Source organism: Zonotrichia albicollis, chromosome 19, assembly GCF_047830755.1.
Source record: "Zonotrichia albicollis isolate bZonAlb1 chromosome 19, bZonAlb1.hap1, whole genome shotgun sequence".
Lineage (NCBI taxonomy): Eukaryota > Metazoa > Chordata > Aves > Passeriformes > Passerellidae > Zonotrichia > Zonotrichia albicollis.
In genome coordinates this window covers 4,325,732-4,340,363 of record NC_133837.1, presented here as the reverse complement: position 1 = coordinate 4,340,363, position 14,632 = coordinate 4,325,732, and the positions used below count along the sequence as shown (strand labels likewise).

General features: G+C 52.2%; 2 protein-coding genes across 6 annotated transcripts in view; both read right to left on the bottom strand.

The window, feature by feature from the left end:
* Positions 1–7,485, bottom strand: part of ITGB4 (integrin subunit beta 4) — a 35,871-nt gene extending 28,386 nt beyond the window's left edge. For 2 of the 4 annotated variants that reach the window (XM_074555113.1, XM_074555115.1), the window contains exons 1-4: positions 7,185–7,485; positions 1,900–1,991; positions 1,535–1,617; positions 557–658 (exon numbers count right to left, since the gene is read on the bottom strand). In XM_074555113.1, the coding sequence (XP_074411214.1) occupies positions 557–658; positions 1,535–1,617; positions 1,900–1,991; positions 7,185–7,198 (291 nt within the window). In that variant the 5' untranslated portion in view covers positions 7,199–7,485. Of the gene's footprint in view, positions 1–556; positions 659–1,534; positions 1,618–1,899; positions 1,992–6,345; positions 6,950–7,184 lie in introns of those variants that run through there. The other 2 variants (XM_074555116.1, XM_074555114.1) reach the window with 2 other exon arrangements.
* Positions 7,486–11,838: 4,353 nt separating this feature from the next.
* SAP30BP (SAP30 binding protein) overlaps positions 11,839–14,632 on the bottom strand; it is a 29,053-nt gene continuing 26,259 nt past the window's right edge. For both annotated transcript variants that reach the window (XM_005494082.4, XM_014272062.3), the window contains 2 exons: positions 13,623–13,707; positions 11,839–12,957 (listed from right to left, as the gene is read on the bottom strand). In XM_005494082.4, the coding sequence (XP_005494139.1) occupies positions 12,776–12,957; positions 13,623–13,707 (267 nt within the window). In that variant the 3' untranslated portion in view covers positions 11,839–12,775. The remainder of the gene's footprint in view (positions 12,958–13,622; positions 13,708–14,632) is intronic.

The window sequence follows — 14,632 nt, the reverse complement described above, 5'->3', positions numbered from 1 at the left end:
AAGAAAATTTTATAGATAAGAATTAATAAACAATTTCAAGACCTAAAATTGAAGAGCTCTGACTCGTTCTTTGGACGCACGGGCCAAAACAGAGACCTTTCTCACAGCTTGGGGCAGCAATTAACAACCACAACCCGAGACTCCATCTCCAGCATGGTGCAACAAGGAGGAGACAAGGAGCAGGGAGATGTGTGGGAAGTACAAAAGCAGGGATGAGCACATCCCCTTCCTTCATGCACTGTCCAACAGCATCCCCCACAGCCACTCGTGTCCAGCCAGGCACCTCCTCCACAGGGATGTGAGCATTTTGCTTACATCTGCTTTGTGTGCCAGGGCACCCCAGCCTGGATCAGGGCCAGTAGCCCTCAGGTCCCCCAGCTGGCCAAGGCATTGCTTTTGAGTAGACCCTCCATAGATAGCGATCTGGGCTTTGTATTCTGCCTGCTGAGGAGCCTAGGGAAGGCTGAAGGAGCCCTGAGGAGAGGCTGAGGAGCCTAGGGAAGGCTGAAGGAGCCCTGAGGAGAGGCTGAGCACGGGCTGTGTCCCCAGCACGCACCTTCAGTGTCCTCATCTCCCCCTGGGTGTACACGATGCTGGCCTCGCCGCAGCCCGAGCGCAGCAGGTTCTCCCGCAGGTCACAGCGCGGCTCCTCGAAGCTCTGCCAGGGAGCAAGAGCAGCATCAGAGCCACAGAAACCACCAGACCCACTGGGAAAGGGGGAAATACACAGGGCAGGGGGCAGGGTCCTGTGCCTAGAGCATTGTGAGCCTTTGAGAGCAGGAGAGGGGCAGAGAGATGGGTTCTGAGAGAGATGTTCTCACACAGAACCACCAGCTGAAATGTGATCACCAGTGAGCCACTGGGTTGTGTGAGATAAAACTCTCCCTCCATCCCTTGCACACACAGTTTCTGGTGCATTGCCATTTTCTGATAAACCCCTGTATTGCTGCAATTCTGCCCTGGACTTCTGTTGCAGACATCTTTTATGAAAAATCCTTTCTTTAGGATTTTTCCTCCTGAGAAGCTGAGAGGCCTCAGGAACAAAATGTAAACAATGGTTATCTGCTGCTGTGGAATGCAACAGGTGCATCTGTGATTGGCCCATGTTGGATGTTTGTAATTAATGGCCAATCACTGGCTTGGACAGAGAGTCTGAGACAGCTGCCTTTGTTATCTTTCCTTCCTATTATTTTCTTAGCTAGCCTTCTGATGAAATCCTTTCTTCTATTCTTTTAGTACAGTTTTAATGTTATATATATATCACAAAATAATAAATCAAACCTTCTGAAACATGGAGTCAAATCCCCATCTCTTCCCTCAACCTGAGACCCCTGTGAACAGCATCACAGGCTCCCCTCCCTCCCCATATGGTGTTCCACCCCATAAGGAAATCCACATTGCAGCCTTTCCCATCCAGAAGGGAAGCTGCATCCAGCAGCTGCCCCTGCTCCTGTGTGCCTGTCCCAGTGAGGGTGGTGGGATCCCCCCTCTGCAGGGTGGCAGAGGAGCCCCAGGCTGCCCTGCAGGCTCTCACCTCGTCGGTGCAGAAGGAGCAGTCCTTGTCCACGCGGATGCACTCGGTGCAGCTCTTGGCCCGGGACAGCACACAGCGGTTGTCTGCCAGGAAAGATCAGGGCATCAGGGGTGGGGACAACAAAGGGAGCTGTGGGAGAAAGGCTGATCCCATGGAAAAATGGAGGTTTTGCCTGGTTTGTGGAAAGTGGCTGCAAAACAGCAGCGGGGTAGCATGGGAGGGTCCCCAAAATTGGGGAGATGGAAAACAGCAGGAAAAGCCCACAGCAGGTGCTCTCCACAGGAAGACTGGTGTTCCTGGGGGCAGGACAGGTACACAGAGTCCCCAAGGGAGGTGGCAGACAGGGCTAGCATGGCTCCACTCACTTTTGCTCCATTGGCAGACGCTGGTGGTGCAGAGCAGGGACAGGAGGAGCAGCCTGGCACACGCCCAGGGCAGCACATTCATCCTCTTCCTCCTGAAATAAAGGGATTGCTGCATTGCAGAGAGCCAAGAGGTGGAAATGGACCTGGATATGACCAGGGCAGCTCCCACAGAGCCCCTTCCCAGCCCTGCCAGGGTGGGACAGCCCTCACATCCCAGCTGGAAACAACTGCTGAGCTCTGCAGGGCAGGGCACAAAAACAAACCAAGGATGGCTTGTGCTCTGCTCAGGCAGAGCAAAAGGCTCAAAATCCCCAGCAATGCCACCCCTGTGCCTGGAGTTGGGGTGCACAGCTCGACATCAGGGGTTGGTGCAGCTGGAGCACACGAGGCTCCCGGACAGAGCCCAGCACCCTCCACACGTGTGAGCAAAGCCAAGACATTGCTTTTCCTGGCAGGTTAGGGAAACAAAACAAAACAAAAAAAAGGGAAACAAAGTGACTGTCCACATCTCTCCCCAAAAGCAACACTGACCCCTCCCTGCAGCTATTTCCTATCACACTAAGAGTTTCCAGGATGGTCAAACCAACAATAAAGAGAGGGTGAGGTCTTGGGAAATGCCAGGCTTGGAGCTTTGTAGTCGTTGAATGAATCTGTGGTTTTGAGAGCCTGGCAGATCCCCTTTGTCCTGCCCAGGGCACCAGGACCCCTTGATGGACACGGAGGTCAAATCCCAAACAGAGGGAACCATTCTCCCTGCACCACACGTGACTGAGAAAAGTCAGTGCCATCCAAAAGTCAGCATTTGGATGTGGTAAACAGAAGGCACAAAGCTGGAACTCAAATTCTGCAGCTGCTGTGCCAGAGGCTCGTCCTCACACCCAGCAGGGCAAGCAAGACCAATCAAGGAAAAAACAACAGTATAGAGATATCATTAAAGCATCTCATCCTGGTAGATGCAATTGTGAAATATGAAATGTGAGTGAATTGTCTTATAGCTTCTTGCTGTGCCAGCCCTGACTCTAAAGTGAAAAGAATGTGAAAATCACTTAAAACAGGGAAAGGAAACAGGAAAAGTTGTTGTGGGCAGTAACGATGCCCAAGCTTCCCGAGGGACACCCAGCACACAGAGCAGTCACATGGAGACTCAGAGCTGTCACAGCCTCCCTGGGAAACCCCTACAGGGAAAACCCAGCCTGGTCTCAGCAGCACCAGATCACACCTGGCCTCTGCAGGCAGGGGAGCACATTGAATGCAGCAATTGCTGTGACAGGGCTCAACCAAACCAGCACTGACAGCACAGGACCCTGCTCCTGGGGGCTGCACTTGGCTCCGTGTGAGAGCCACTGGCAGGACCCTGGTTCATCCAGGCAGCTGTGCCCAGAGGGATTCACCACAGCCATCAATGCCCAGTGGCTAAAAGAGACACACGGGAGCCTCAGGGCAGCATCTCTGCAGGGAAACCCCAGGAGCTTTGGGCTGGGAACCCCGGGAAGGTTTGCTGTTCCTCAGGACCTGTGGCCAAGGTGCTGTTCTGCCAATGAGCAGCTTTTCTCATGGGTAAAGGTACCAGCTGAGCAAGGGAACTCCTGTGCTTCCCTCCGTGCCACACTGGCAGCCAGGCCATGTCCCCAGTCAGGCCCTTGGCAGGTTTGGGGGGTCCCTGTTCCCCCAGGCCCCGTGGCAGGGCTGGCTCTGGGGCCAGCATTGCTCACCCAGGACGTGCCTGTGGCCTCCTTCAGGGACAGTCCTCACACCAGCACTGCTGGGAAATATTGTGTCCCTTGCTACCAACAGAAATATTGTGTCCCTTGCTACAGGCAGATTTTGAAGCCAGGAAAATCCCTTTTTCCCTTGCTCTGCCGCAGCCCAGGACAGGGATATGGAGATGTGGGGAGGTGCCAGGTAAAGGTGGGATGAAAGGGCAGGGAAGGAATCCTCAGAGCCCGTGGAAGGAAAACACATTTGAAAAATTAAAAACATCAGCTGAGCACCCAGCAAATCCCACCATGGCAGGGGCCACAAGGAAAGGACTGAGTATGGAACCAGACTCAGCTCACAAGCTCCTAATGCCTCTTCCCTTAATCACCAGTTACGAAAAAGCCACCAAGGAGCGGATGGACACACCCTGGGCCCCGGGCTCATAAATTGCCATCACGTCTTTTCAAGTGCTGAGATAAAAGGCCATAAAATCCCGCTCAATATCAACGTTCTGCTGCCCTGTGAGCCACCAACCTTCAAGGATTTTGCTGGGCAGATGCCAGCCTGCTGGGTGCTGGTGGCACAGAGCATGGCCACTGAGGAATGCAGCTGCAATATTCCTGCAAAAATATGGGAGTGGCCACCCCTTGCTTTCAGAAGCGTCCTCTGGAAGGGAAAATGCCACTTCCACTTCAGGAAAGCTGCAGGATTTGGTTGGGTTTTCATGACAACAACGACAACAAAAAATAAATGTGTTCAGTTGTTCAAAAAGAAGGAGAAAGAGCAGCTCTTGGCTGCACATAAACTTCCTACCATTTCCCAGACTTGCTCCAGCATTTCCTCCTGGTCTCCTCTTGCTCCCCCAGCCTTTGCCCTGCCCCTCAGCACAGCCAACAATCCTGCTCCAGGAATATGCCAAGGACCCCTGAGTTTGGAGAAGGTGGGGCTAGGTACCTCACCCCCAAAAACCCAGGCAATGCTCCAAACAAACAGCCCAGGGGATCAGGGACACAGCTCCTGTTCTCTCCCCGGCACATGTGGTGGCACAGAACTGCTGGGACCATGCTCCAAAACTTGGAAATTATCAAGCCAGACTCCCCAAAACCACCAAAAACTCGACTCACAAATCAAATAATTGTTTGCCTCCCCCATCCATTCCTTCTCCTTCCCCACTGGTGCAGTGGGGCAGAGGACAGGGCTGGAATGGCAGATGGGGGAGCAAGGAGCAGGTTGTGATGAGCCACAGAGCAACAGCAGGAGCCTGGTCCCCACGTGGGGGACGCCCGGCAGGCTGGGACACGGGAGTGGGAAAGTGAGGGAGATGCCCAAGCAAGGAGCTCCCGAGCACAGTCTTTGCTCTCTTGGGTGGGAATTGCTCTTTTCATGGCTGTGCAGGGCACTGACCCTGCTCCGTGGCATCAAGGACCATCCACGTGTCCGTGTGTGCTGAGGATGGGCAGTGCAGCCACAGCCCCCGGGATCAGGGACACAGCTCCTGTTCTGTCCTCTGCACACGTGGTGGCACAGAGCTGCTGGAACCATGCTCCACAACTTGGAAATTATCAAGCCAGACTCCCCAAAACCATCAAAAACTCGACCCACAAATCAAATAATCTCTTGCACACAAAATCCTCCCGGTCCTGTTTTGTTTGCTTTCCCCATCCATTCCCCCTCCTTCCCCAGGTGTGCTCCTGCAGCTGGGACACTCCATGTGAGTGTCCCCATTTGTTGTTTTCAGCTCCCATTTGAGTCCCAGACCCCAGACATGGCCCCAGCACCCTCCAGCCAGGGACAAACACAGCAGGACCCAGCCCGGGCACCCACATGGAGCTGCTGGGAGCTGTTTGTGCCAGCACCCCGTGCTGTGAGGGGCTCTGGTTCCATCTCCTGTGCTGCCCCCCGGGCTCGGGCAGGGGGAACCCCAAGGAGCAGAGGGAGGAACAGCAGGACCCTGCCTGGGGTCTGCCCAAATCCCAGCCCCTGAACCCCCCGCTCCCTCCATGTGCTCTTCCTGCCACTTTCTCTGCTCCTTTGGCCCCGCACGACACTTTTCCCTCCTTCCCCTCCATGGGTGCTCCTCATCCCCCTTTGCCCCAGCTCACCCACGCCTGTCAGCCCCTCACACCAACCCTCCTGTCCCGTTCCCTGCTCCCTGTCCGTGCCAGAGCCACCGATTTGCAAACACCCCAACACCTGCAGTTCAGCAAAGCCCGCCCTGAACCCCCCACTCTCTCCTGGCCTTTTCCTCCGCGATCCCCCTTCCCTTGCTCCCCCTTTGCAGGGGCAGCCACCAGGTCTGGAAAACAGCCCCGGTGGGCTCCGGGGGTGGGAGGCACCCACAGCCCGGCTGGCCTTGCACAGTTCCAGCCGTGAGAGCTTTCCCTGGGGCCAGCTCCGAGGCACCTCAGCCTTTCCCCGGGAACCGAGGGACAGGGCAGCCCCTGGAACTCCATCAGCCTCCCCAAAGGGCTCTACTGGCCGTCCCAGCCCGGACCCCCACCCGAACACCCGCGGACACAAACCCGGAGCCGAGCGGCCCCCGAGCCCTGCCCGGCCACCGGCGCTGCCTTTCCAGCCAGCCCAGAGGCACCTACGGGACAAACAGAGGGAACCGGCGGGCAGGGGCTGAGCCCCGCGCTCCGTGTCCTGCCCACCTGCCCGGGCATTGATTCACTGCCCGCTTCATCAAGGCAGCCAAGTTCGAGCGAGCTGGACGCTGCAGAGCGCAGATGAATTAATTCCACAAACCTCATTAGCGCCGGGTCTGACTCAGAGTCCAAATCTCTGCCGCAGCCCGAATAACAGCACCGCACACCGAGCCAAGAAACTCTTCCGAAGGCAGAGGGGGAACGCGCTGCTCCGCTGCTGCCGCTCTATTTCCAGCTTTGGGCTTTTCTTTCCTTTTTTTTTAATTTTTTTTTTTATTCCCTTTCTCCCTCCTCTCTATTTTGTGTCCCCTTTCTCTTTCCGGTTAAACGTCAGGTCCCGGTGCGGCGGGGAGCGCAGCCCGCCCGCGATCCCTCATAACTCCCTGCGGCCCCTCAGCCAAAAATCCGCTTTGTTCTCGCTGCCGCCTCGCCCTCCCGAGGGGCTGCCAGGGTAAATGAGCTCGGATCCCAGGTGAGGAGAAGTTTTATCCCGGCCGGAGGGAGGAGGGGGTGCCCGTGACGCAGGGCTGGCATTCCCTGCACACCTGGCCGGGCGGGCACAGCCTCCGGACCCTCCCACAGGAACGGCGCTGGGAAAGGGCGGCGGGACGGGAGCCCCGAGGGGCTGCTCGGCTTCATCTCCCGCTCAGGGCAGAGTGAGGGAGCTCCCCGACCTCCCCAGGCGGGGGTTTCTCCTCCCGGTTTCCCCCTGGCACCACTGGGAGGTGTCACCCTCGGAGCTCAGGTAGCTCCTTGCTGGAGTGTCAGGGAAATTCCTGCCCCGACAATCGGCAGATGCCGAGCCCGGCCTCGGTGCTTTGGGTGCAGGGAGGATGGATCAGCACCCTGCTCTATCCAGGGGTGGGCACAGCAGAGCCCTCCTCACCTGCAGAGAATCTGCCTCAAGATTGTAGCACCACGCATGATTCCCATCCATACCTGCATCCCACCATGGTCCAGGGCTGCCACGAACAGCAATCCCACAGCTGAGTCCAGTCCTTCTGCTGAGCTGGATCCAAAATCCCTTCCCCAGTCCAAAGAACAGCAGGGGAAGGTTTAGAGTTCAGGTGAGGCTGTTTTCCTGTCCACACCACCCTTTTGCTTTAGAGCCCGGGGTTGGTCACAGCTCAGAATCACTCATGATCTCCACAGAACACAGCACACATGTTCTGGAGCAGATGCAATGGCACAGGCTGGATTTTGGCTCCCTGATAGATCCTCACAAGGAAAACTGCATCCCCCGAGCTTCAACACAAACAATAGCAACAGCCAGATGGAAAATGGCACATTTCCTGCCTGACTATGAGCAGGGCAGTTTTGCCCTCCTCGCTCAATGTGGCATTACAGAGGCTGCTGCTCTCCAGAACTGATCAAAAGGTGAGGAGCAGGATTCCTTTCACTACAAGAAATTAGGAAGCTCAAGTTAATATATGCAAACTGCCTTAGCCCCAGGATAAAGGAGGATGTGTTTGTGCCACTAAAAACTACAGCAAATGGGAAACAGGCAGGGGTGCAGGGAAAGATGGCCCGGGCAGTTTAAATCTGGCATTTCTGAGTTTCCCAACACATAACTTGGCAACCCCAGTCCTTTGGGAGATGTGATTTCCTAGAGTTAAAATAAGGTTCTGGAAATGAAGGAGGTTTGCTGTTGTTTTTTTAAAAAACATATGAAGACAGTGACTGCAGCATGAGACAAAATAAAGGCAGAGAGGAGCAGGCTGTGAGTGCTGATGCTTGAGCTGAAGAGCAGATGATTCCCCTGGAGGGGCTGAAGGCAGAGAGTCCTGCTCTGCCTCAGGAGCCACAGCTGCAGCAGATGTTGGACATTGCAGAAGAATTAAACTGGGCTTCAGTTCCCAAGGTGGGAGGGGAGCTTGTGCTGGTGCTCACAGACCTGTGTGGTCACCGGCAGCTCCCACCAGCCCCACCCCACCTCCCACTGCTGCAATTTTCCTCTTTGGGGTAAGCAATGCTGCCACTGCACTGAAAAAGCCAATTTAGGCTGCAAGAAGCATTGTAGTAAAAATCCCAGTTAATTCAGTGATGGATCCCTAACAGGAATCCTGAAGGCAACCAGAAAAGCTCATGAGAACCCATGAGAAGCTTGCATCACAATGCTCGGTGTCCTGACTTTCTGGGTGCCCTCCTTTCTCCACCTGAGATGGAGAATGTTTATTGTCTTAAAAAAAAAAAAAAAAGGTTGTTTAATTGTTTAATGAGTTGTCTTTCAGGTAACTTCTCCAAATTACTTCCACCAGGGAAGAACACTGGTTGAACTCAAGTTCTTGCCTTGGTTCCACACCTTGCTGTCCCTGCCTGCTGGATCAGGCTTTTGTCACACAAATTTGCTGTTTTTAAGAACAGGGGACAGGGATTTCAGAGGCAGGGTGAGCAGATTTCAGTGCAGATGGCTCCACCACAGCTCACAGCCACATCTGTGGTGAATCTCACATTCATAAATCGGTGAATTTCTGTGGTGGCAATGTGGCCTAGAAATTTTTGCCCTAGGAGGAAAAACATGTAGTTTTATAGCTCACATGAAATTATTGCTCTCTCTGCTGACTGCCAGTCCGAGTGCCAATTCCTGATAATTACAAGTGATTTCAGGGTTAATTATTTTCTTTTTTTTTTTTTTTTTTTTAATGCCATGCCAGCTTGCAACAGAGCCTTTCTTCTTTCTGTCCTGCCACCACAGCATGCCTGGAGACAGCTTTGGGGCTTTCTCTAGGTCTTTATTGTGCAGTTACAGCCAAAATCCTGCTGGCTGGAGCACATTCATCTCCTTTTTAAATTCTGTAACAACACACATTACTAAAAGAAAAATAAACACTTAATCCCATCACTGCACTCTACACTGTAGTGACAATATCCTGCTATGTGGCTCAAATAAAAGGAATGTGTAATAATGTATTATTAATGTACATTAATGTGCACATAATTTATTGCACTAAATGATGCTTAATATAATTCCCCGTTCAATTAAAAGTGCCAGATGAAATCCTGCCATATTTTCTCCCTCAGCCTTTCCCCCAAGGCAGCATTAACTACACGTGCCCTCTGTTTTCCTGTAGATGTTCCTTGTCATGAACATGTTCCTAGAGGAAAATCTCTCTGATGAACATCCTTGATTAACATTTCCCTCTGGGACAGACTGGCAGCAAGAGGGAAGTGGGGCACAGAAACAACACCAGAGGAAAACATCAGTGAAGGATCAGCCTGAGACACTCCTGTCACCCATCTGGGGACAGCAGGGCCTTCCAGGATCCACCAGCGCCTCACCCAGCTGCCAGGGGCTGAGCACACACCCATGTCTTTATGCAAAACCACAAAACCTTTCCCTGTGGAACCCCAGAGCTCTGCTGTTTACCAGCAGCACAGAGCAAATAAACACAGAGCAAATATTGGAAGTCATTGGTGCCCGTGGATCTCGCTCAGAACAAAAGGAAGGAAGTGGGATATAAACAGTCAGAGAACAGCAGTGCAGGGAAGGCTCAGAGGTGGAAATCTGCCCTGGAATCTGGTGGAAATGCAGGAATGTGCTGAGGCAAACGCTCCCCCCACAGGGAAGAGGAGACTTTGTGGAACTTTGTTGCCCTTTCAGGGGGTCTTGAGCTTCCACAGCAATTTATTTACCTGAACATTTAACATTAGAGAGTCTTGGGGAGCCCTGCTGGGGAGATCTGTGTTTCTCCCTCCCTCTCTGGAGATATTCCAGAGCTGTCTGGACACAACCCTGTGCCAGCTGCTCCAGGAAAAGCTGCCTGAGCAGAGAGCTTGGGCCACTTCCAGCCTCACCCACCCTGTGATTCCCTGCAGGTACCAGCTCTGGGCTTTCCCTGCTCACACCATTGCCCAGGAATGAGCAGCCCATACCCTTTGATGACTCTCTGGGCACGTTACAAAGCCCACCTGTTTGAGGGCCTTCACAGGAGCTGATTTCTCCCCTGCCATGCAGAAGAGCTGGAAAGGAGCTTGTGCAGGTGTTGGCTGCAGCCATCACCTCCCTCACTGCTGGAGCTGTCATCAGCAAAGCCTTGGCAAGGAGGGCTCTTTCTTTCATTTTTTGTTCATCTCAGTGCACAACTCCCCTAAAGCAGACAGTGCAGCAGCAATCCAAGTCAAACATAGCTTCAGGTGCTGCCATTGCACGGTTTGAGGTGGGGCTGGCAAGGGCTGCCCTCCCCACCTGCTCCCTCAGCCCAGCAGCACCCAGGGAGACAGAAAATAAAAGCAAGTCCCGAACACACAAAATCCCTTCCCACACCAGCATCAAAGCAGGGCAGGTCTCTAAAGCACAACAAGCAAATGGGAGAGAAAATCAACACCTCAGGGCATGGAGGTGGAAGAAAAGACTTCAGAAGGGAGAGGGAGAGCAGAACCAACTCTGCCAAGGATGAGTTCATTACTGCAGCTCTCCTGCCTCTGCTGGGGCAGACACACAGACCTGAACATGGAGTTTCAGCTGAGACAAAGCTCCTCGAGCTATGAGACACCCCTGCTTAGGAAGGAGATAGGCAGAGAGAAGCCCTGTGGTGTTCAAGGAGCAGAGACTAATTTTTGGACTAAGGAATGATGAAAAACTCTGGTTTTACTCTCCTGGGTATGGTTACCATCCCTTTGGAAGGAGAGGTCAGAACGAGCATCTGCAGCTCTCAGAGCCACCAGTGCAGCCTGAGCAGTCACTGCTGCAGCAGCATAAGGAATTTATCTCAGTGTCAGCTCTGGGTTTGCCTCAGGGCACAGCTGCAGTGCTCCAGGGCTGTCTGGGCCCTGACACACCCAGCAGGGCTCACACAGCTCCAAAGCAAACCAGCCCAAGCTCCTGTCTGGGGTTTCAGGCCAGGAAGGATCCTCCTCCCTCAGGACATCTCCCCTGTGTGCCTGAGGTTCCCTGCAGCTCCTCTGGGGCACTGACTGACCACAGCCCAGGGCAAGCCATCAACCTGTCCAGTGCCATTTTCAGAGCGGGGAAAAAGGCATTTCCCTCAGAACTGCAGTTTCCAACCTGAGGATCCACCTATTTATTACCTCTGAGTTATTGGCTGCAAGTTTGTTATAGAGGGGTTGGCATCCTCACTTCAGCTTTTTTGGGGGAAGAAACCCAAACCTAAATGAAGCCTGTTATAAGCTGCTTTCTCCACTGCAGACAGCAAACACTGGCTCCTGGGAGCTCAGAGGGAACTGCCAGGGAACAGCCCAGTCCTGCAGGTCTCTTGTAGCAGAAGCTGTTCCTGCAGGAGTCTGGAAGCTGCTGCTCCAGGGGTCCTGGATGCACAGATGACTTTTTTTTTAAGCTTAAATGACCATCAGGACATGTTTAACATGTTGTAAAATTATCTGTCTACAAGCAGGATATCAACCTATTATTTCTACCTTAAGTCTCCATAAATGCAAAGTCTTGATCAGGACTGACACAAGCTACAGAAAAAAAAAAAAAAAAAAAAGAAAAAGCAATCCCAAACCACTGAATTCTCAGAAACATACACTTCTGTTGATCTGGCAACCATCTCTCCTATCACTACTTTGTACATTAGGACAAAGAGGCAGAAATTTAACTCTAAAGAAATACGGACACATCAATGACACCAGGGGCTTTTTAAAAAGACTTTTCAAATTTTATTCAACAAAATTTTCAACTGAAAATACTTTTTCACAACAGTGGAGCAAGCAGTAACTGCCATGTGTGCATTCACAGAACATCACGAGCTAAAACAAAGATGGACAATGTCACAAACAGGGTCAGACACTCTGCTCTGCTTCTGTCCAACCTCACTCCGTGGCAATTGAAGTGTTTCTGCACAGGTCTGAGCTCACAAATCAAACCTCTACAGCTTGAGGGTTCTGCATAGAAATCTCCATCCCTGTGAGATGGTAACAGGATGTTCCAGCACAGCTTCCTCAAGAGTTCCACAGTTCCACATGTGGTCACTAAGATCTACACAGAGAGCACAGGGTACAGGTGTCAGTGCTGGAACAAGGAGTGAGCCTACACTCACTGATGGAGTTTGCTTCAAGTCTCTGCTACACATCTGGACGTGGACACTGAGTGGTTTTCTCTGCTTCAACTCCCTCAGAGCTGAGCTGGCTCTGGAGGGAGGCACCTACACAGGCTGCAGGCAGCCCTGGAGCACCACCCTGAACACACAGGGGTAACACTGACAGTCTTTCACTGCTTGCCCTTTTCATTTATTTTCTTTTTCCCCCCTAAAACAAACTGGCAGGTAGGTAAGACCTCAATGCAGCAATTAATAAGCAAACTTTTACAAGCTGACTCCAGATGCCACCTTCCTGCAGCACAACACAGGCAGCCTGGGTCTTCCCCCAGCAAGCAAAGGCAGAGGCATGGTGGGCAGGGGTCCATTCCTGTGGGCACACAGCTGGCATCCTGCTCCTGCCCCCAGCCTTCCAAAGGGGAACTGTGAGCTGCTTCAAAGAATCTTGTCATCTTTTACCAAAGGAGAAATCCACCCCTCCCTTCCAAGGACAATGGCTTCAGTGACAAGTCCAAGACTCCAGGCCCAGCACAGCAGTCACTGCTTGGCCTTTTTTACAATGGTGCCCACAGCTGAGATCACTGTGGTTTTGGAGCCACTGGCACTGGTGGTCACTGTGACAACCCCTGGCAGGGTGGCAGTGGTGGTGAGGATGGTGGGCTGAGCTATCGTTGTCACGGGGATGGCAGAGTCCCACTTGCTCTTCCTCTTCTGGGCATCTGTGGATTTGATTAAAGCAAGCACACAAGGATTAGCAATACATTACAGGTCACCAATCCCCTCTTAACACCCTGTATTGTCAACCCTTAATATCCCACTGCCTGACTAGACAGCTTCCCCTCACACTAATTTCAGGATACACCAGCAGTAGGTAGTGAGGAGGAAAAGCAACTTTTCTCTTGGGGTACCAGGAGTCAGAGCAGAACTCTAGACCTGAACTCCAGCAAAAGGGGAGACAGGATCACTCCCTGCCCCAAAGCAGATTGAATTTCAACAGAGCACATGAATCCCACTTGCTCAGCTACAGGCACTGGAGACACTCATCAGCCTCCAGTGGTTTTTGCCCCTTCCCTCAGTTTCCAAGGCAGGAGAATGATTTCCATGGTTTCCAAATCTCAAAATCTATCAGTCCCAAGAATACTCTACAACCACAGGTAGCAGCAGGCTTCTTGACCCACTACTAAGTCTCTCCACCATCCCACCTTGCCCCAGTCTTCCACTCCAGAAGGACAGCCATGGACTACAGGGACTAGAGGAGAGCTAGTCCAACACCCCCAGCAGAAACACTGCCCTGCCTCATCTACAGGATCACTAAGGAGGCTTCAGGAAGCACTAATCCCAGCATTACTGCAGCTCAAGGGGTGCATTCACAGCTGTTCTTTACCTCCCACAGTGGTGCTGGATGTTGTGGTGGTTGTGGAAGCAGCACTTGTTGTCGTGCCCTTTTTAGTGCCAGTCACAAACTCAATCTGGGAAGGGAGAGACACACAGGAGAAAGAGGAGAAGATTAAAAAATGAAGTGTTAAGATTACACAGCCTTTTTTTAACCCACAGCACCTCTCTAAGCTTTTTTAAAACAGCTTTAGTGTGATGTAAGACATTGCATTGGCTTCTGAGCTGCCCATCATGTGGAAGGAAGACACAGGCCTCAGGCCATGAGAATTAAGGATTAATTAAGCTGCAACCCAGCTCCTAAGCCTGATACCATGAAAATGTGTTCATCTACTGGTACAAACACAAGATTTGATACAGCTCAGACAGGACAGATCCTGGTCATTTAACTCTGTATTTATGCAGTTAGAAGCTCATATTCATTTTCCTTTAAGGAAGATGCAAGGCAAGTGCCTGCTTGTAGGATTTATTGTGGCTGCACCACAGCAGGAACCCTGGCAACCAGAGCTCCAACAGCACTGCAGCCTCAGAACTGCAGATCTGGGCAAGGGCATGATCAGATACCTGGGTTACTGTGCAAAAAACCAAAACAAGCAGCAAGACACAGCATGCACTGCACAAAAAACCCTCCATGGACTGGAGATGGAAGGAGCCTTCTGCAGCCTAGGTGGCAAATCTCTAACATTAGACACGTTCTAATGCCAGCCACTGGCTCAAAGGAAACACAGGACAGGAATGAAATCTCTTCCAAAGCCTCTCTGTGTTCTTTTTGGGGCATATCTAAGAATAACTGGGCTTGTCACAAAATGCACAAAGTTAAAATAGGCTCAGTTTTTCTGGAAATTGGATGCAACAAGTTAATATCACAGAGAATAGAAAGCAGGTATTGTGTCACACTGAGACATGGTGAGGAAATTAAGCTTTAACTAGGCTAGGCACCAGGGAAAATGCCATAAATTAAGGAAAAGGCTGTTCTTTATTCATTATCTTGCCTGTATCTGA